General features: G+C 43.2%; 1 protein-coding gene across 5 annotated transcripts in view; it reads left to right on the top strand.

The window, feature by feature from the left end:
* The window catches only part of ATP8A1 (ATPase phospholipid transporting 8A1), an 83,089-nt gene that overhangs the window by 32,463 nt on the left and 30,100 nt on the right, over positions 1–20,526 (top strand). For 4 of the 5 annotated variants that reach the window (XM_082238067.1, XM_082238068.1, XM_082238070.1 and 1 more), the window contains 11 exons: positions 937–1,048; positions 1,808–1,973; positions 2,621–2,748; positions 4,807–4,884; positions 6,620–6,708; positions 9,062–9,106; positions 10,434–10,506; positions 11,691–11,796; positions 12,970–13,052; positions 13,177–13,226; positions 19,645–19,714. In XM_082238067.1, the coding sequence (XP_082094193.1) occupies positions 937–1,048; positions 1,808–1,973; positions 2,621–2,748; positions 4,807–4,884; positions 6,620–6,708; positions 9,062–9,106; positions 10,434–10,506; positions 11,691–11,796; positions 12,970–13,052; positions 13,177–13,226; positions 19,645–19,714 (1,000 nt within the window). The remainder of the gene's footprint in view (positions 1–936; positions 1,049–1,807; positions 1,974–2,620; positions 2,749–4,806; positions 4,885–6,619; positions 6,709–9,061; positions 9,107–10,433; positions 10,507–11,690; positions 11,797–12,969; positions 13,053–13,176; positions 13,227–19,644; positions 19,715–20,526) is intronic. The other variant, XM_082238069.1, reaches the window with a different exon arrangement.

Raw genomic sequence — 20,526 nt, 5'->3', positions numbered from 1 at the left:
ACTTTTAAAAAATAATAATAAGTGATTCTAGGAGAGTCTGAGACACATTCTGAGAAACTGTATGCTAGGCAGATTCCTTTTCCAGCTTCTTTTCCTTGTCTCACCTGTGAAGAGCATCTTCTTTTACCTTATCAGCTCTTTTCTATTTCACAGCATTTATATGCTGCTTGATCATAATAAAACCTCTAAACCATTTAGAAAAACTAGGATATGAAAGTTGCCGCGAGAGGGAATGTTGGATAAAATGGTCCAAGCTAGTACCCGTAGAGTACTCAATGCCTTTCCTTGTGATCTTTTTCTTGGCTAGCAGGCTGCCTTATGTTGATTAGAGTTATTTACTTAGCATCTTCCAGCAGCGCAGCAGATCTCTGCTTGGAGAGGTTTGCGTTGTGTAGGTTTTTTGGAGAACTGGAAGATGGTTTTACCTTGCAGTGGAAGTTAGACTGCAACTTTGTGCTCCTAAGAGTTTAGTGTGGCTATGAAGCTGCTTGTGCCTCGTGTGTGTTGTGTTTGTGTGTGTGTGTGTGTGTGTGTGTGTGTGTGTGTGTGTCATCCGCACAATGTTCTCTTCATCCAACTAGCAGCCACCCTTCCCCACCCCATTAAATATAGATTGTTCAAATCAAGATGATCCAATAATAGAAGGAAACCCAGTATAAAATTGCATGTTACTTAGATGTGGATTCCTTGAAGTGTGTTGTCTTTTTCTTTTTACACTTTTCATCTAAGCGTTCTCCAGCGTAGAATGCTTTTTCAAACCTATGGAGAGGGAACATATAATTTCTTTCTAACTCCTTATTTTTCCATTACTATATTGTGATGTCTCAGGTTGATAATGTCAGAAATTGAAATAAAATAGACATTAGTTGGTATTTCCCCAAGTGGGTATTTTATTTAAAACTCAACCTAAGTCAATGTTTATTTTATTATTTTTAGCACTGTTCCACTGGGTCCTGATCAAATTCTTCTGCGTGGAGCTCAGCTAAGAAATACACAATGGGTTCATGGTATAGTTGTCTATACAGGGCACGATACCAAACTCATGCAGGTTTGTCTTATAATTATGAATAATATTTATTTTTGGTTTGGATATTCTAATTCATGGGTACTACCTGTACCAATTTCAAACTGTACATTTATGAGAAAGCTAAACCATGGTCCTGTAGCATAGGGTTATACCTAAAATGTAATTACTGCCTATAGTGCAGTGCTGTTGAAGCTCAGTAAACTAAAGACCAATCCATCACAAATCACAGGAGTTGTATATGTAGAACTGTGGTACAAGCTAATGTTGTAGACTTTATAGTGTTGGTCACCAATCCTATTTGGCAAATACACCGTATTTTTCTGTGTATAAGACTAGGTTTTTTTCCTTTAAAAATAATGTCCAAAATTTGGGTGCGTCTTATACGCGGATAGATCTCCTCCCCCCATTTTCTTAAATTGGAGTCCCCAAAAATAGGGGGCATCTTATACATGGGGGCATCTCATAGACGGAAAAATGCGGTAATTGCATTAATTAAAACATGTGAAAGGAGTTCTTTATTTGCTAGTTATAAATTAATGGTTAAATGTACTTCATGTGTGTCATAGCAAAAAAATCTGCTTTTCTGTTCTTGTATGCCTTCATTAGAAAGTACTGTATAGGGCCTAGGCAAAATGTTGTTTCATGGTGTAAAAACTGGTAATCACACTTATGGGATGGGCAACACATATGATTGTCTTTGATTTCCAATACTATCTAGTGGGGGGAAATCACATGCATACGTCTTCTCTTATTTATGAACTCTTTTTATTCCATCCACAGAACTCAACAAGCCCTCCTCTTAAACTATCCAATGTTGAAAGAATTACAAATATTCAAATTCTGTTTCTGTTCTGCATTCTCATTGCAATGTCTTTGGTTTGTTCCATTGGTTCAGCTATATGGAATAAAAAGCATGAGGAGAGGGACTGGTATATCAATTTAAACTGTGAGTACAGTGATAGTTAAATTAGCTTGTGTTCATAAAATGAGATAAATGTGTTATATCGTTAAGGTACAGTTTTGTTCATATCGAATAAGGGTTTTTACATCAAAATGTGTATATAAAATATACTTGCACTCACTGCTAGAAATTAACAAGAGAAAAGTTTTGTTCAGGACCAAATTATGATACGGGAAATGTCTGATTACATTTCATGTATCTGTTTTCTTTGGGGTTAAAAAGCAGCAGGCATGGAGGAGAAGCTTTATTCCTTTACACTCATGCCATGGTCCTTGTGAAAGGTGTGTCCCCAAGCTATTTGCTGTTGGAGGGAAGACTCAGAGAATACTTCCAGGTGCAACCTTGTTTGTCACACTAACCTTAGGGACTATTGCTTGGCAGCCATGTGGGGTGCCTGAGGCAGTTTGTCTCTTCCCCTTTACCCCTGAGCTGATTTCCTCCCAGAGAATATAACAGGGATGATTTTGTTGGGACTATAGATACCACAGGTTGAACTTGGTTTATCGTTTTTTTCTTTTCAAACCTTAAACTTTCAAAATGCCACCTAAGAAATGAACTTTTGGCATTACTGCTGTTAATTTCCTAAAGTATAAACATATTCTTATTATCTTTCTTTCTTTCTTTTTAAACAGATGGTGGCGCTAATAATTTTGGACTGAATTTCCTGACCTTTATCATTCTTTTCAACAATCTCATTCCAATTAGCCTGTTAGTTACACTAGAAGTGGTTAAATTTATTCAAGCATATTTCATAAACTGGGTAAATACAAGCAATTTTTGTGCTATTTGCAGAGCTTTGATAAGTGCTTTCAATAATAAATGTTACATATGTCTTCCCTTTGCTATGAAAGGGAGGCTTTATTAAAGTAATGCAAACTTAATTACAAGATTAAATGTTTTTTATAAAATTTAAAGTTTGCAACATCATGCACCTTTTCATATATAATTTCATAGGCTTTAAATTCTATGGATTGTTGAAATCCCTTTCAACCCAGCATTGTGAATCAGTTTTCTGAGTTTGCAGCCTAAAGGAACTTGCATAGTCCTAGTACCACCTGATACACCATACTAATATGGAATCTGAGGCCAGATTGTGCATTTTGTGCAAAGGAAGCACATGCTGCCCCAGGGTCCACCTGTGAGATTTTATTTTGCCCATAGAAACTTCAGAAACAAGTGCAATAGTAATGGCATTCAGATAATTCCTCTACACATATACTGAACGCGTGGAAGGAAAACTGTGCCCTCCTCCTGCCCTTAACTCGTCCCTGGCCCCAACATTAGTTCATTGAGTGGTATGTTGATAAGAGCTATATGCCAGCATTCAACTAAACCCACAAGGTTTGGTGGCCTACCTGGGAACATGATGATGTCAGGGGCAGATGATGTCAGAGGCGGGACCAGCAGGGGCAGTTCCACTTCCTCCTTCATTTGCTATATGCAGTGTGGGAGATGGGCAGGAGACTTGAGAACAGCCCTTACATGCTGAGCACAGCTGATAAGTGAGTAACACTATGCAGTATACTGCATCTACAATAAGACTTAGATCCAAATAAACAGGCATCTACTTTCACATGCCCAAGGGTGTTTGGATTTGCCTTTCTAAACAGAATGGAGGTTCAAAGCAGTTTCTAATTGAGCAAGACATTATGTCACTTGAAGGGGGGGAATTAACAAGGGATCCAGAGAGCTAGCTTTGACACTCAGGGACTCTTTTCTTGCAACTTGAAGCCGTTGGTTCGAGTCCTACCCTCCAGGGCAGGAGAAAACAAGCATGTTCCCTCCTCCTTAAGATATTTGAAGGTGGTTATCATATCTCCTCTCATTCTCCTCTTCTCTGGGCTTAACATAGCCAGTTCCATGTTAAACTTGTGGTCTACCACATGTCCTTTTCACATGTGCTACTGGCAAATCAGGGGCCCCCACCCTATATTTGTGCATCTGGTTCTTCCTGCCTAAGTGCAGAACCTTACATTTGTACCTGTTGAAATTCATTTTGTGACTTATTTTTGAGAAACCCATGCTGGTTCTTAGTAATCAAAGCATACTTTTCTAAATGCTTACAGACCAACTGTTGAATTATATGTTCTAGGATCTTCCCTGGTTTCGACGTCAAGCTCACTAGTCGGTAGTTACCTGGGTCTTCCTTTCCCCCCTTTTTGAAGATGGGGACATTTGCCCTCCTCCAGTCTGTCGGGACCTCACCTGTCCTCCAAGAATTCTTAAAGATAATAGAGAAAGGCTCTGAAATTACATCCTCAAGCTCCTTTAGTACCCTGGGATGCAGCTCATCAGGCCCTGGAGATTTGAATTCATTTAAAGTGTTCCCTTACTACCTCTTTTCCTATCTTGGGCTGCAGCTCCCTCCTTACATCATTCTGTTATCAGGGTGGACATCGCTTTCCTTTTGTGTGATGACAGAGACAAAGTAGGTGTTGAGTAGTTCCGCCTTTTCTTGGTCACCCAATAGCATTTCTCCATGTTCCCCATGCAGAGGACCTACCACTTGCTTGTTCTTTCTCTTACTTAGGACATAGCTGAAGAAACTTTCATTATTATTATTAACCTCTCTTGCAAGCCTGAGCTCATTCTGAGCTTTAGCCAGCCTGACTCCCCCCCCCCCCTGCAACTGTTGGCTACTCTATTTCTTATGCATGTCCAGTAGATTTTTTTTGCTGAGATCAGCATACATACGGAATTCTGGATAACTGTATCTACATGAAATACGCCACACTGACAACAAGAAACATTATTTTCATATAACAACATGAAATGGTGGGTTATCAGCTTTTTAAATGTTGCCTTTTCCTTTTGATAGGATATTGACATGCACTATGAACCTACAGACACTTCTGCCATGGCTCGCACATCCAATCTCAATGAAGAACTTGGGCAGGTATGTTGTCCCTCCTAACACTTAATGGTTTTGAAATTCATGGAAATTGGTTATTAAAAGTTTCCATGAAAAATTAATAGGTTCCTAGATTTCAATATTTTTCCTTAGAAATTTTTTGCTCTATTTTGCTTCGAAACACCCTGAAACATTCCTCTGGTTTCTTACATCGCCTATATTTATTATTAATAATAATGATTACCCACCTTTCACTCTTAAAGTCCCAGGGCAGGTTACAACCATTAAAACACAACGTTAAAAACAGTTTAAAACTACTTACAATTACAAACATAAGGTGGGTCCTAAAAATAAACATATCACATGGCAAAAACCAGGGTAAAGAGCTGTGTCTCCCCACCACCACTGCATGTGTTGGTAAAGCAGTACCAATATTTGCCCTGGTCCTAAAGATTAGAGACACTTCATCTGAAGGCGTGGCCCAAAAGAGACACTTCACCCCATCCCTGTCCTGATTAGACATCTCTATGCCCTCCTAAGAGAATGGAGAACTCTTTTGATAGAGGGTAGGGCTTTTCCAACACTTATGTCAATAGATATTTAGTGAAGTGCAAATTCCACACGAAAACCCAGCAATCTGTTGTGGCATGGCTGAGAAGGGGAGACGCCCTGTTTATCAGCTGGATGCAGGCCTTTCTTCACATCTCATGAAGAGACATCAACAATGAGCAAGACAAAAAATAAACATTCGGTCTCCCATTTTTTTGTGAGGGCAGGCAAGGGCTACATAATCCCCAACAGTAAGAAGCCTCGCTCTCTGCTATAAAAGGGCTTGGAATTGCAGCAATCCAGTGGTATCCACTAGAGGGCATGAAAGAACAAGAAAAACAAAACAAGCTCTTTTTAGCTGGGAAAAAAGGATTGGGAGCTACTTCACTCCTAGACTAGGATGCAGAGAACTCTATCCCAGGGATCAGCAAACTTTTTCAGCAGGAGGCCTGTCCACTGTCCCTCAGACCTTGTGGGGGAGCCGGACTATTTTTTTTGGGGGGGGGTGAATGAATTCCTATGCCCCACAAATAACCCAGAGATGCATTTTAAATAAAAGGACACATTCTACTCATGTAAAAACACCAGGCAGACCCCACAAGTAACCCAGAGATGCATTTTAAATAAAAGGACACATTCTACTCATGTAAAAACACACTGATTCCCGGACCGTCCGTGGGCCAGATTGAGAAGGTGATTGGGCTGGATCTGGCCCCCGGGCCTTAGTTTGCCTACCCATGCTGTATCCCTTCTGAATCTTCCTACATGCAGTTTAAATATGGTGATAAAAGCTCTGGAAAGACCTCCGTCTGAGCATGGGGGGGGGGGGCATGTCACTTGTTTAAAAACATTAACTCTTGTCTTTATGGTAGAACAGAGCTGGATTAAAAGGAGAGTTATGTGTTTTCTATCACATATGATTGGAAATCCATTGGGTAGTCTGAGCTTGTAGGCATTTAGGCTGCTGCAGAAAGTTACATCCATACTGAACAACTGGTAGCATTGGAGGTGAAACAGGAGTTCTGAGGGGACACAGTGATTAGAGGAACAAATGACAAACATTCCATCCAAACCAGCCAGTAATACTTCTTTTTGCTAAGGTTGTTTAGCATTTTCAACATTTATTATTTATACAGCATGTTAAAACATGAAGAGTTTTTAACAGTTGAGACATCAATAATAGGAATGTAGGCTTAATGAGAAGTCTTAATCAGCCTTATCATTTGTTTAGGTCAAATACATATTTTCTGACAAAACTGGCACGCTGACATGCAACGTAATGCAGTTTAAGAAGTGTACTATTGCAGGAATCGCTTATGGGTAAGTTTTTCCATAAATATAGTTGCATTTGTACCCTTTGCTGCTTTAGTGAAAATAGTTTTTATTATTTGGGGTTTCAGTCAAGTCAGAATTTAAAACATCAATTCAAATTGGAATATATCTTTAGCAGTTAAAAGCAAAATGCAATTAAAAAGGCCAGAAACCTATGAATTATTATGATTTCAGCAATATTTTACTGATTCTTAAGCAATTTAATAATACCTTCACTTTATAGCACATGAACAGACATCTGGATGTTTCATATATACATATTATACCTATGCAGAAATTATAATTGAGGCTTTGAGCAGTCGGGTTAAGACACCTCATAGTAACCATAAGACTAATAAGTATCTTTAGAAGTCCTAGTTCAGAAAAGTAAAATAAAAAGGGTCTTTTGATTTTAAAATATTTCCTATTTAACTGCTAAAATGAATTGTTGTTGCATAATTGAGGACTGTGTAAGTCCTTGATGCTTCTTGTGAAAGTACCTTTAGGCTTTTCAAGCAAAGTGGAATATTTTCAATTTAGGAAACCTGGCCATTGAGATCTGCAGTGAAATGTTGCAATGTTGAATGCTCTTATTTCGGGTTCAAGCCAGCCCGCAAGCGATGCTCTCTTCCAATATATTTTCTTCCATTTCTTCTCATCGGCCCCTTGTCCTCTATTTATTCTGCTCTCTCCCCTCATCCGTGTCTCCTGAACATGATCCTTCCTCATTGAACTATTTCATGTGTTTGTGTCCCTCAGGAGTTTCTTTTCTTCCCTAAATATTTCTTTGTTGTTGTTTTCCAAACCATTTTGGTTACATAAGGATACAAAGTTGGAGAGTTAGATGGCATAGGACAAGCCACTCCATCTCCAATCACTGCTATAGCTGGAATACACAGATATTTCTGTCTTGATGAGTTGAGTACAGTGGTAATTTGGTTCTCAAACGTAATCCGTTCCAGAAGTCTGTTTCAAAACCAAAGCATTCCAAAACCTAGGCGCACTTTCCCATAAAAAGTAATGCAAAACAGATTAATCCATTGCAGACTTTAGAAATAACCCCTAAAATAGCAATTTAACATCAGTTTTACTATCTTACGAGACAATTAATCCATAAAATGAAAATAAACAATGTACTGTACTATAAAATAAATAAAACACTATTGTAGATAAAAATTAAAATTAAAACTTTTACTTACCTGCACTGATGATAGTCATTGTTTGGATGGGGGGCTTTTATCCATTTCCGCAGTCACGCAATCAGTCTATCAATCAGTGGCTGCACTGGGTTCCATACAGTCACAAAAACAAATGAACTGAAAAAGCCTCAAAACAAAAAACGCAAAATAAATAGCAAAAACAAAAGCACCAAATATAAGCTCCAAAATATCACCTCCGAACACTTCAATCAGAAACAGAAGGCTTGAATTACAATGGGGGGATGCAAATTAGCAGTGCAAGAGGAAACACGGGGGGACTCAAAACAGAGCACATTCAGCTTCCGAAAAAAAAGGTTGAAAACCGGAACACCTGCTTCCAGTTTTGCAGCCTTCAGGTTCCAAGTTGTTCATGAACTAAGCTGTTGGAAAACCAAGGTACCACTGTATATAATTGCAACTGATTACTGAATAACTGAGTGAAATGAAAAACGCTATTGGAGCTAAGTTATTTTAATTAGCTATATATTTTGGCTAAGCAAATGCTTTTAGGCCTACAGGGGAAAGGGTGGACAGGTTGATTGAAAGAATTCTCTCATCCTCCACACTCCCTACAGCAAGGGTTGGGAATCATTTCCAGGTGAAGGACCACTTTTTATTCTGGGCAGCCATCCGAGGGCCACATGCCAGCAGTGGGCAGGCTCAGGGGCAACACTAAGTGGAACAGTCAATGTAAATTTATTTCTGGTGTCATGCATAGGCTGATTTCTACACATGCACACATCTCTGTCCTCCATGCCAGCAAGCAAGAGGCATTATCAGAGTTCCAGGATACATTTCAACCCAGAAAAGACGTTCAGAATATGAAGTTTGGCCAGTGAGGGGTACAGCCTGGAAATTCTGAGGGCCACATAGAGAAGCCTGGAGGGTCCTCATTTGGTCTGCAGGCCTGCATATCCCCACCCTGCCCTACAGCGTCTTCACACCTTAAGACATCATACCTTACCTGGCATTTTAAACTTTGTTCACGGAACTAACTAGCTCTCTGCAGACTTCCACAGTGTGTTTCATATCACAATCCTTTTTGTTTTCTGTATTCATTTTATTTTCATTTCCTTTTCATTAAATTCTCCTTTATGTGCTACCTGAACTTGACGCCTTTCAGAGCTATTTCCTATTTCTTTACCTCCTTTCTTTCCACACAGCCATTCTCCTGAATCAGAGGAATATGGCTATGCTACAGATGAGTGGTAAGCACTAACCTCCTTCTAGCATTGGTTGTTTTTGCTTGGGCGAATGCAGAATGTCAGTATTTTGTGACTCCCCCAGCCACATAGAGAAATTGATAGTGTACATCAGTGGCACAGCTCCTGACTCGGAAGGAGAGTACCTCTAAATGCAATGTCAAAGTTTGAATACCACAGGTAGCCAGAGGTATCTCCCTGTTGAGGATATAGGCATTGGAAGCTTTACTGGTCACGCAGGTATTGGTTACACAGTAAAATGTGTATTTTTCTCTAAACCTGTTAAATTTCTAAACACATAAATATCCTGAGCTTAGAGTTCCCTTGTTAGCAAAACATTCATAAATGCCAGAGTCCAACAAAGTGAAATTCTTGCCTGATAGAAAACCTGGTAATAGCAGAAGTTGCTTTGCAACTTACACATGCAAGTCATGATTTGATGTTGTAGTTGTCAAGTTATTAATATGCATGGGTAAACTAGCAAAGTTGTAATTTGTTTATTATGTGTCTTTGTATATCAAGATCCTATCTGGAACCCGCATATGGGCATTTCTGCTCTGGTCAGACCACACCTGGAGTACTGTGTCCAGTTCTGGGCACCACAATTTAAGAAGGACACTGACAAACTGGAACGTGTCCAGAGGAGGGCAACCAAAATGGTCAAAGGCCTGGAAACGATGCCTTATGAGGAACGGCTAAGGGAGCTGGGCATGTTTAGCCTGGAGAAGAGGAGGTTAAGGGGTGATATGATAGCCATGTTCAAATATATAAAAGGATGTCACATAGAGGAGGGAGAAAGGTTGTTTTCTGCTGCTCCGGAGAAGCGGACACGGAGCAATGGATCCAAACTACAAGAAAGAAGATTCCACCTAAACATTAGGAAGAACTTCCTGACAGTAAGAGCTGTTCGACAGTGGAATTTGCTGCCTAGGAGTGTGGTGGAGTCTCCTACTTTGGAGGTCTTTAAGCAGAGGCTTGACAACCATATGTCAGGAGTGCTCTGATGGTGTTTCCTGCTTGGCAGGGGGTTGGACTCGATGGCCCTTGTGGTCTCTTCCAACTCTATGATTCTATGATTCTATGATTCTATGATTTCTTTTGTTGAAGTTAGCTGAACTACGCAAACAATCACTCAAACGAAGAGTAATTAAAATTTCAGGATTCCTTAATAAATACAGATTGCATTCCCATATTAGTTAATACTATATTAGTTAATACTAACACAGTGTAATCAAGCCCTGTGTCTGCTCTATAGCCTGTGGTCCTAGGATGTGTATTATTAAGAGATAAATTAAATGTTTGTATGCTTTCATTTTTCTTTTATTTCTTTTAGGCAGAGCTCACAACCTGGAGATGAAAAAATGTTTAGCGATTCATCACTACTGGAAAACCTCCAAAACAAACATGTAAGATATAGAAATAAATACTACGTTTATATGAAGAAAAAACGGAAATTCAGCAAAGCAAAAGGAGCCTATCATAAACAGGAAACTTAATTCGTATTCCAGTCATCTATACATGTACTTTCATTAAACCCACATCAATTTAAATAAGATTTACTTTCATAAAGGTCTAACTAAAAGTTCCAAGTAAATGTGTGTAAAACGCTGGTGGCCACTTTTGTAAGAGGAGGATGTGGTTTGGAGCAAAGAACCAGTGACCAGAGGGGTAGCCTTTTCTACTACAAAACCCTATTCCCTTCACGACTTTAGGTGCCCATCTACCCATACAATCTGGATTAGGCTCCAATGCCTGCCTGTTATTTTCATGGAGGAAAGTTCTCCTTCCCTTCACTCCAGCAGGATATTTCCCCCCACCCAGATGAGCGCCGCAACCCCAGAGTCGGTCACGACTAGACCTAATTGTCAGGGGTCCCTTTACCTTTACACACACACATGTAGCAGGTTCAGGGGCTCCATTACACTGGCTCTTTGTGAAAAAGTGTCTTGAACTTAAAGACAAAACATGTCACCAACATAAAATGTATTTTGACCCTTCTGTTTTATTACCTTGATCCTTTCTCTCCTGCTGTCCACTTTTATTTAACTCCTTGCACATCCAGACATCTTCCCTTGCAAATATTTAAATGGTGTTTTAAAGTATGTCTTTTCTCAATTTCTTAAAACCTGAACTTCCCTTATCTTTTTTCCTTTCCTTTCGTTTGTGTCCCTTTCCTGTTCCTTGTCTTTCTTAGATTTAAGCCTGCTTAGGGGTTTATTATGTTTAATCCAATTTATGTTCGCATTCAATCTATTATAATTATTCCAGTAGGAATCCTTTAACTGGTGCATCTTGGGAGCACTAGTCCCCTGTATTAGCTTGCTTGACTCTCTGTTTTCCTTGAATAGCAGAAATACATGCCCTGAGAATATACTGTTTAAGACAATATACTGTTTAAGACAAGTCTGTGTCCCACTAATACCTTCCCATGTCTCCTTGTAGTTGACTGAAAATAAAGCAAGCCTTGAGTCTGATAAAAAAATAATATACTCTCCACAGCTACAGTTTGAACTATTCTTATATGCTTATAGCTTTAAATTTTGAAATGAGGCATAATTAATTTGTATTGTTTTATGTGTGTCTGTTTTAGCCAACTGCACCTATAATTTGTGAGTTTCTAACTATGATGGCAGTGTGTCATACAGCAGTTCCAGAAAGAGAGGATGATAAGATCATTTATCAAGCAGCATCTCCAGGTAAGGTCATTGAAACCTGTGAAGAACGTTATACCCTTGTTGAGCGGATTGACTAAGTTGATTCCCCCCCAAAAAAAGTTATTTTTTTTTTAAAGTGACATAAAGTCAGCATATTATTAATGAGCAGGTTACGCTCCTCTATTGATCATAATGCATCTCTGTTGTAAACACATAAGATCATAGTGGTGACTCACCTGGTAAATCACTAGACTAAAGGATTTTCTTAGGTACTTATTACCAGTGCTTTTCTTCTAGGAAAAGGTGCCAGTACTGCTTACCCTTGAATACCCCCAGAAAAGAAGCACTGCTAATTACAACTAGATTGCGTCAAGTTAGCACAACTGCAAGCAGAAGCATAGTGTAAGGGGGGGCTGCCAGGGCTATCACCCTGAGCACAAAAAAAAATAGTTTTTGTGCTGCTCTGCCTGCAGGCGCTGCCCGCCTGCCTCACCTGAGCAGCCCGCCATGCAGTAGCTGGGGGAGGACGGGTCCTTGCATCTCTCAGCCGTACGGCATCCCCCGCCAACAGGGGAAGCGAGCAGACAGCACAACCAGCGGCAGTGGTGGCACCCCAGCCCGAGGTGCCACACACAAATGTCACACCACTGCTCCACAGCTCCGTCCCACAGCAGCACTGCCACCTGGAGGCACCTGTTAGGGAGTGCAATGCTTTCTTTACCCTGGACCCTGGCAACCCACTCTATGCCACCAACAGCAAGTTTACAAAACACGTGTTAACAGCCTTTCACCCTATGTATTCTCCGTTCTTGTGGGGGATGTGGAAGCGGGGTTAAAAGTATGGATCACTTCCTAAGCAGTGCTTCATGTGCAGGAAACACCCTTACTTGCTGGAACAGCCTTTGATTTAAAAGCCATTGACTCACTTTCAGTTTAGAACTGAAATATCCTAGTTTAGATATGCCAGATAAGGAATTTCTTTCACATACAGAAGACAAAGGGGAAACTGAGTAACAGAGGTAGGAAGAAGCTGAAAGGCTTTACCAGGAACATTAATCACACGCATTAAAGAGTAAATACACCAGGAAACTTTAAATGTGTCATTTTTCTTCCCAATATTTAAGACATGAACTGCAGAGTATATAAAAATTGAGATGTCAGTGTTTTCACTTTTATCAATTTGCTAGTCAAATAACAGGGAATGGTTTGTTACAGATGAAGGAGCATTGGTTAGAGCGGCCAAGCACCTCCATTTTGTTTTCACTGGAAGAACACCAGACTCTGTGATTATAGAATCTGTAAGTACATCTAAAATAGCAAAGATTTAACTGTTGTTGCTAATAGTTTTATTAGTACAGAAAAAACTTTTGGAAAACGTTTTTAAAAGACTGAATTAATCATGATTTCATTTTTTCCCCCTAGCTTGGACAGGAAGAAAGATATGAAATGCTAAATGTGCTAGAATTTACAAGGTAATTAAACACCTGTGATTTATTTCTTGTTTAGTATTTAAGAAACAGTTTTTTCTTAGATAAAGGAAGTCTCTTTTTGAAAAGGAAAAGTTTGAGAAAATGGACATTCAAAGCGTAATTTAATTCATGAGCCATCCTATATTTGGGCTTTTAAGCACAACAAAATAAGCTAGAAAACTAGAGTAGGACATTGTGTGAGAGAGAAAGAGTGTAATATAGCGATAAAGTACAAAATAAGATTTTTAAAGAGACTGATGAAAGCACAAAGAAATTAAAAGAACAAAAACATGAAAATATGCAATTCATTGTCCACAGAAATAGTACAGCTGTAAAGTCCATCCTATTTATCATTTATTAATTATTAAATAACCCTTAACACCTCATACTACTAATTTTCTCATTGCAACAACATAAATTTAAAACAGCATTATATTGAATCTTTTTAGTTACTCACCCTTCCCAGTGTTTCTTATAGTACATAATTTACAAATAAATTATAATTCTATTGTCATATACCATTTCCCCCAGGTCTTTTAATGTTGGGGGGGGGAGTTCTGCCCCTCATTTTTTAAAACAGAAAACCTATGTGTGAAAAGACCACTCTTATTTTATCAAAACTTACATTGTTTCATAGATGGAATATTTTGCAAACATTTGTAGGGCGGGTATTAGGGGATGATTAGCTGCTTGTGCTTAAAATGGTGCCCCTTCAGAGTTTGTGCGGCCCCACAAACCTCTGTGTGTGACAGAGCTCCTCAGACATGTCTGCTCTAGTCACTGTTAGAGTCCGACAGTGGCTGTTTGCGGAAACGCCTCCAACAAAGAAGTTCCTTAACGGAAACACGTCTCCTGGACTCACGACGTGACAGCTTCCGACGAAGCATGGGTCTCCCTGCAATTGCTTCTGACACCTCCCCACTATTTTCACTGGACGTGTCTCTCACCCCTTTCTCCCCCCTGCTTCCTGCCTGCGCTGCTGCATCTCTCTCAGTATCCCTGAGATCCTCCTCCAGAGACCCCGCGCTCCCCCTGCTGGTCCCTGCTTTGGCTGTTGAGTCTCTCCCAGTCTCTGGGAGCCCTATCACCTCCTTTCCCTCTGATGTCCGTTCCCTGACATCCACCTCCCCTCCAGGGCCCCCTTCCCCCCCGCCCCCTCCCTCTCCTCTGGGCGGTGAGGAGCTGAAACCCCGAAACGAATCCTCTTCATCTTCCGACGTCTCGAACATCTCCCTCCATCGGTCTTTGTTCCGACTCGCTGAATCCTCCTCCACCTCGGAATCAGAGAACCCCTCCAACTCCTCTTCTTCGTCTGTGGTGGCGAAGTATTCCCTCCGGAACCTCGCCACTGGCTGGGGTTTTCGAGGGAATCTCTGATGAAAAGTTTCAATTAGAACCTCGTCATCTACATCCTCTGCCCTGACCCAGGTGTTTTCCGACTCCGGTTCCCCTTCCCACATTACCAAATACTCTACTTGCTCTCCTTTCCACCTGGAATCTAGGATCTCCGCTGCATGGTAGCTGTGTTCTTTTTCCTCCATCGCTGGTCCCCTATTGACCCTCCCCTCTCTGTCCCCTATATACGGTGACAGCAACGATCTGTGGAACACTGGGTGCAACTTCATGTGGTTCGGTAACCGGAGTCTGAAAGCCACTGGGTTGACCTGTTGCGTGACTTCAAATGGGCCCAGTCTTTTGGGTCTTAACTTCTTACAACCTCCTTTAAATGGTAACCCTTGGGTGGACAGCCACACCTGGTCTCCCACCCTAATGCTTTCCCCTTCCCTTCTGGTTTTGTCTGCCTGCCTCTTATATTCCTCCTTCGCCCGGTTTAAATTAAGTTGGAGTTGGCGATGGATCGCTTCCATTTCTTCAACGAACTGTTCTGCTGCTGGAACGCTCCAGTTCTCCCCCTCCCCCCCTGGGAAGGCTCGGGGATGACACCCGTGATTGGCCAAAAAAGGGCTCATCCCCGTGGACACGTTCTCTGCATTGTTGTAAGCAAATTCTGCCAACGCCAGCTTCTCCACCCAATCATTCTCTCTGTCATTAACATAACACCTCAAATATTGCTGGAGGACACCATTAGCTCTTTCCGCCTGCCCGTTGGTTTCTGGATGACGGGCAGTAGAGAAATTAACCTCTACATGCAGTAAGCTCATGAGCTTCCTCCAGAACCTGGAAGTAAATTGTTTCCCTCGGTCCGAAACCACCCTCAAGGGGGCGCCATGCAACCTAAACACATTTTCCACAAACAATTTGGCGGTTTCTTCTGCTGTGACCGCATGTGAGCAGGCTATAAAGTGGGCCATCTTGGTTAACAGATCTACCACCACCATAATGGCTGTTTTCCCTTTGGACCTGGGCAGATCAGTCATAAAATCTATTGCCACTGCCTCCCACGGTCTTTCCGGCGTGGGTAGTGGTTCTAATAAACCTGCCGGTGCCCGCCTCTCCCCCTTGGCTCGTTGGCATCGGTCACACCCTCTCACATATTCACGCACATCTTCCCTGACCTTGGGCCACCAGAATTCCCTGGTAACCAGCCACATGGTTTTGTGTTGCCCAAAATGCCCTGCTGTGGGGTTATCGTGCAGTTGCTTGAGTACCTTTTCCCTCAATTCCCCTTCAGGTATGTATAACGCTCCCTTGTAGTACAACGCCCCATTTCTCTCCTCAAAACCCCCGGGTTTGTCTCCCTCCCTCCTAAGACTCCTGAGTTTGTCCTGGGCGTATACATCCTGCCCCGTTCCCTCTACCAGTTCCCTTTGCCCCACCAATGCCGCCCCACACACCCAGCGGTCCTCGGGAATGACATGGGTCTCTTCGGGTACACCCTCTCCCTCCAAATATTCAGGTTTGCGTGAGAGAGCGTCCGCCCTAACGTTCTCCGGGCCTGGTACGTAACAAATCTCAAAGTTAAATTTGGAGAACTCCTGGGCCCATCTCAACTGCCGTTGGTTGAGCACTCGCGCAGTTCTCCAATACTCTAGATTCTTATGGTCCGTGCACACTTGCACCTTCTGTTGTGCACCAATTAGTAGGTGCCTCCATCTCCGGAAGGCCTCATAAATTGCAAGAAGTTCCCGGTCGTACACCGTGTAGTTCCTCTCAGACTTGTTCAGCTTCCGCGAAAAGAAGGCACACGGTCGCCACTCAGACCCCTCCTTCCCCGGCTGCAGAAGAAGCACCGCCCCTATGGCTCTGTCCGACGCGTCTGTTTCGACCCTCAGCTTTTTTTGTAAATCCACATGTAGAAGTTGTTCGTCAGAGGCGAAGGCCCTTTTCAGTTCCTCAAACGCTCGCTCCGCCTCCCCCGTCCAAACAAACTTCTTTTTGCTGCTGAGACAGTCCGTGATGGGCGCCGTCAGGTGGGCGAAGTTGCGGATGAACTTACGATAAAAGTTTCCAAACCCTAGGAACCTCTGCACATCCTTCTTGGTCTTGGGTGTTTTCCATTCCAGCACCGCTTGAACCTTGCCGGGGTCCATGGCCAACCCTTTGTCTGACAAGCGGTACCCCAGGAATTCCACCTCCTTGGTATGAAACTGACACTTCTCCAGTTTCACCCACAGTCGGTTGGCTTGCAGCCTGCTCAACACTTCTCTGACGTCTCTCACATGTTGCTCCTCATTCTCCGAATACACCAACACGTCATCTAAGAAGGCCACGCAATTCTTGTAGAGCAAAGGCCCCAGTACGTGGTTCATGAAAGCTTGAAAACACGCGGAGCCTGTTTGTAATCCAAAAGGCATAACTAAGTATTCAAATGCCCCCAAAGGGGTGAACATGGTGGTCTTCCATTCATCCCCTTTCCTTATACGTATCAGGTTGTACGCCCCCCTTAGGTCCAGCTTTGTAAAAATCTTTCCCTTCCGCACCCTGGTCAAAATATCATCAATCCTGGGCATAGGAAAAGCCGCCGGCTCTGTCACTGCATTTAAGGCCCGAAAGTCACATACCAGCCTCGGCTTGTCCGTGTTTTTTTTGTCCACAAAAAACACTGGGCTACCCCCCGCTGCCTTGGACTCTCTGATGAAGCCCCTCTTCAGGTTCTTGTCAATGAACGCTCGCAACTCCTGCATTTCCCTGTCTGACATGGCATACAACTTGCCTACAGGAAGCTGTGCTCCAGGGAGTAAATTGATCTGGCAATCAAAGGGTCTATGCGGAGGTAGTTGGTCAGCTTCCTTCTCGCTGAACACGTCGCTGAGATCAGCATACTGTGGTGGCACCTTCCCCTTCTCCACTACTTCAGTCCCTGCCAGGGTGGCTTGGGCCCCTGCTGACCCCTTTTCCCCCCTGCAGTGTTCTAAGCAATGTGCGGAACCGAAGGAAACCACTCTTTGATGCCAGCCCACCAGCGGATCATGTAGGGCTAGCCAGCTCATTCCCAAAATAATGGGAGCACCTCCCAAGGTGGCCACATTAAACGCTATCAGTTCTGTGTGCCTTGCCACCCTCATTATCATTGGGATGGTCTGCAAGCTGACTCCTCCTCCCAACAGTTCCCTGCCATCGATCGTGGTCACCTGCAGGGGGTTGCTTAAAGGGATAGTCTGTATCTGGTGTTCAGCAGCAAACTCCTTGCTCATAAAATTGCAGGAGCTGCCTGAGTCCAACAGTGCCTTTATTTTTAGGGGGTGTCCATTTTGCAGCTCTAGCGACACTTCAATCACTAGAGCCGGTCGAGGAGCTTCTGGCACTGGCACTTGGGGAAGGGGCACTTTCACTGCTCTTTGGCCTGGCTGCAGTGCCCTGATGGCAACCAGGCGTTGGCTTTTACCTGCTCCGTTTCTCCCTGCTCTTCCCCCTCAACAGCCCCCACCATTCCTTGCCATTCCTTCCTCTGGGGGCAGACTCTGGCAAAGTGGCCTGGCTGTTGGCAGAGATAGCATTTCCGGGCTCCCTTTCCCTCCTTCTTCGTCCCCTCACTGGGCTTTGAAACTGCGCGCGCGCGGGCTGTTCCGATTTCCATCGGCTCTGCCGGCGGGAAAGCTGGCTCAGGAATGTCTGGAATGCGTAACTCCTTCCAACGTTCCCCTCTCCCTTCCCGCCTCTCCAAGGCTCTTGCCTCCTGGCGCGCTCCAATGGTCAGCGCAGATTTGGTCAGCTGATCCATAGACACCGCCCTGGGGCTCCTGGCCAGCTCGTCTTTCACAGCTGAAGAAAGACCTTCTTCAAATAGCATCTGAATGGGTGCTGCCGATAAATCCCACCCCAATCTGTGAATCAGCATGGTAAATTCAGTCCAGTACTCACGGACAGATCTGCTTCCCTGCTTGCAAGCCATTAACTGTCTGCGCACCACCCCTTCCTCAATGTCGCTGGAAAACATGATATCCATTGCACGAAAAAATTTCATAGTGTCCTTTAGGATATCGTTGTGCGTTGCCATCAGGGGTCGAACCCAGTCTCGCGCGCCCTTCTCAAGATGCCCAATTACAAAAGCAACTCGAGATTCCTCATCAGGGAACTCATCAAACTGGACATTCAGGGCATATTGCATTTCAGTCCTAAAGGCATGGTAATCCTTGGGGTCCCCCCCAAACTTCTGCACCAATCCTGGTACCTTTCTGGGGAACTGAGTGGTTCTCCCCTTCTTGTCTGCATCTTGAGCCCTCCTCTCCTCGAGCCTCGCCGTCTGCAGCGCCAGTTGGACCTCCAATGCTCGGCATCTTTCTTCCAAGCTTGGATCAGCTCCTCCCCCTGCTCCTCCGGCTCCGGCTGGGTCGCTCATGATGCTTTCTCCTGCACAGGCAGCGTACAGAGACTGTCGGACTGCTATTAGGGGATGATTAGCTGCTTGTGCTTAAAATGGTGCCCCTTCAGAGTTTGTGCGGCCCCACAAACCTCTGTGTGTGACAGAGCTCCTCAGACATGTCTGCTCTAGTCACTGTTAGAGTCCGACAGTGGCTGTTTGCGGAAACGCCTCCAACAAAGAAGTTCCTTAACGGAAACACGTCTCCTGGACTCACGACGTGACAGCTTCCGACGAAGCATGGGTCTCCCTGCAATTGCTTCTGACACCTCCCCACTATTTTCACTGGACGTGTCTCTCACCCCTTTCTCCCCCCTGCTTCCTGCCTGCGCTGCTGCATCTCTCTCAGTATCCCTGAGATCCTCCTCCAGAGACCCCGCGCTCCCCCTGCTGGTCCCTGCTTTGGCTGTTGAGTCTCTCCCAGTCTCTGGGAGCCCTATCACCTCCTTTCCCTCTGATGTCCGTTCCCTGACAGCGGGGAGGGGGTAGGCCTTATATTTTAGAGGATATTTATTTTTTCTCTCCGGTAAACATTTTCTCATTTCAAGATATGTGGAATCAATGCTTATGCTCCATCTTATATATGTTTATTGTATAAGTCTATCACACCCTACTAAGTTGCTTAAAACCTGTTTGAAATGGAACATGCCTTTCATTCAGTTCTAGGAAAAGAATGTCTGTGATTGTCCGCACACCTACAGGAAAATTAAGACTTTACTGCAAAGGGGCTGTAAGTTGTTGGCGTTGTTATTGTTGTTGTTTTCATTTTCCATTTCTTTGCACTATTTGCTATCAAGGATTGGCTGTGAAGCGTTATGTTAGACGTAGGCCCAATAGAGATTACCGTTTTATGGAGTGGAAAGACGTCCCCACATTTACAGTGGTGGTTATTTGTATTATTAATACATGGCAGGTGACATTAAGTGGGGAAGAGAATTCCTTTGAACTACAGATTCTCATAATACAGTTTTAGAGACTACATTCCAGCACCCCTAGTGCATTCCAGCAACACTGAGATGGTGGTCCGTGGGGCCTACATTTCAATCAGCACTCTGAACTTGATTTCTCACTGAAATCTGAATCACAGAAAGTCAGTCCCATACTCCCATGCATGTAAGATGTTCTCAGTTGGAATGAGCTTCCCCTCGTGGATGGAGGCAGGAACACCGAGAGAGGTTCTGAATCATTCATTCATTCCTGTCTTTGCATGAAGCAGGTGCTGGGTACACTCTCAGTCTTGTCTTCTGTAGCTCAGGCCTGAATACAGTGGTACCTCAGGTTAAGTACTTAATTCGTTCTGGAGGTCTGTTCTTAACAGTGTAACAGTAACCTGAAACTGTTCTTAACCTGAAGCACCACTTTAGCTAATGGGGTCTCCTGCTGCTGCCGTGCCGCCGGAGCACGATTTCTGTTCTCATCCTGAAGCAAAGTTCTTAACCGGAGGTACTATTTCTGGGTTAGCGGAGTCTGTAACCTGAAGCATATGTAACCTGAAGCGAATGTAACCCGAGGTACCACTGTAGTGTAGTGTGCGTAATTATG

Source organism: Podarcis vaucheri, assembly GCF_965113315.1.
Source record: "Podarcis vaucheri genome assembly, chromosome: 9".
Taxonomy (NCBI): domain Eukaryota; kingdom Metazoa; phylum Chordata; class Lepidosauria; order Squamata; family Lacertidae; genus Podarcis; species Podarcis vaucheri.
The sequence above is the reverse complement of the archived record's forward strand: the minus strand, read 5'-3'. Positions and strand labels throughout refer to the sequence as shown.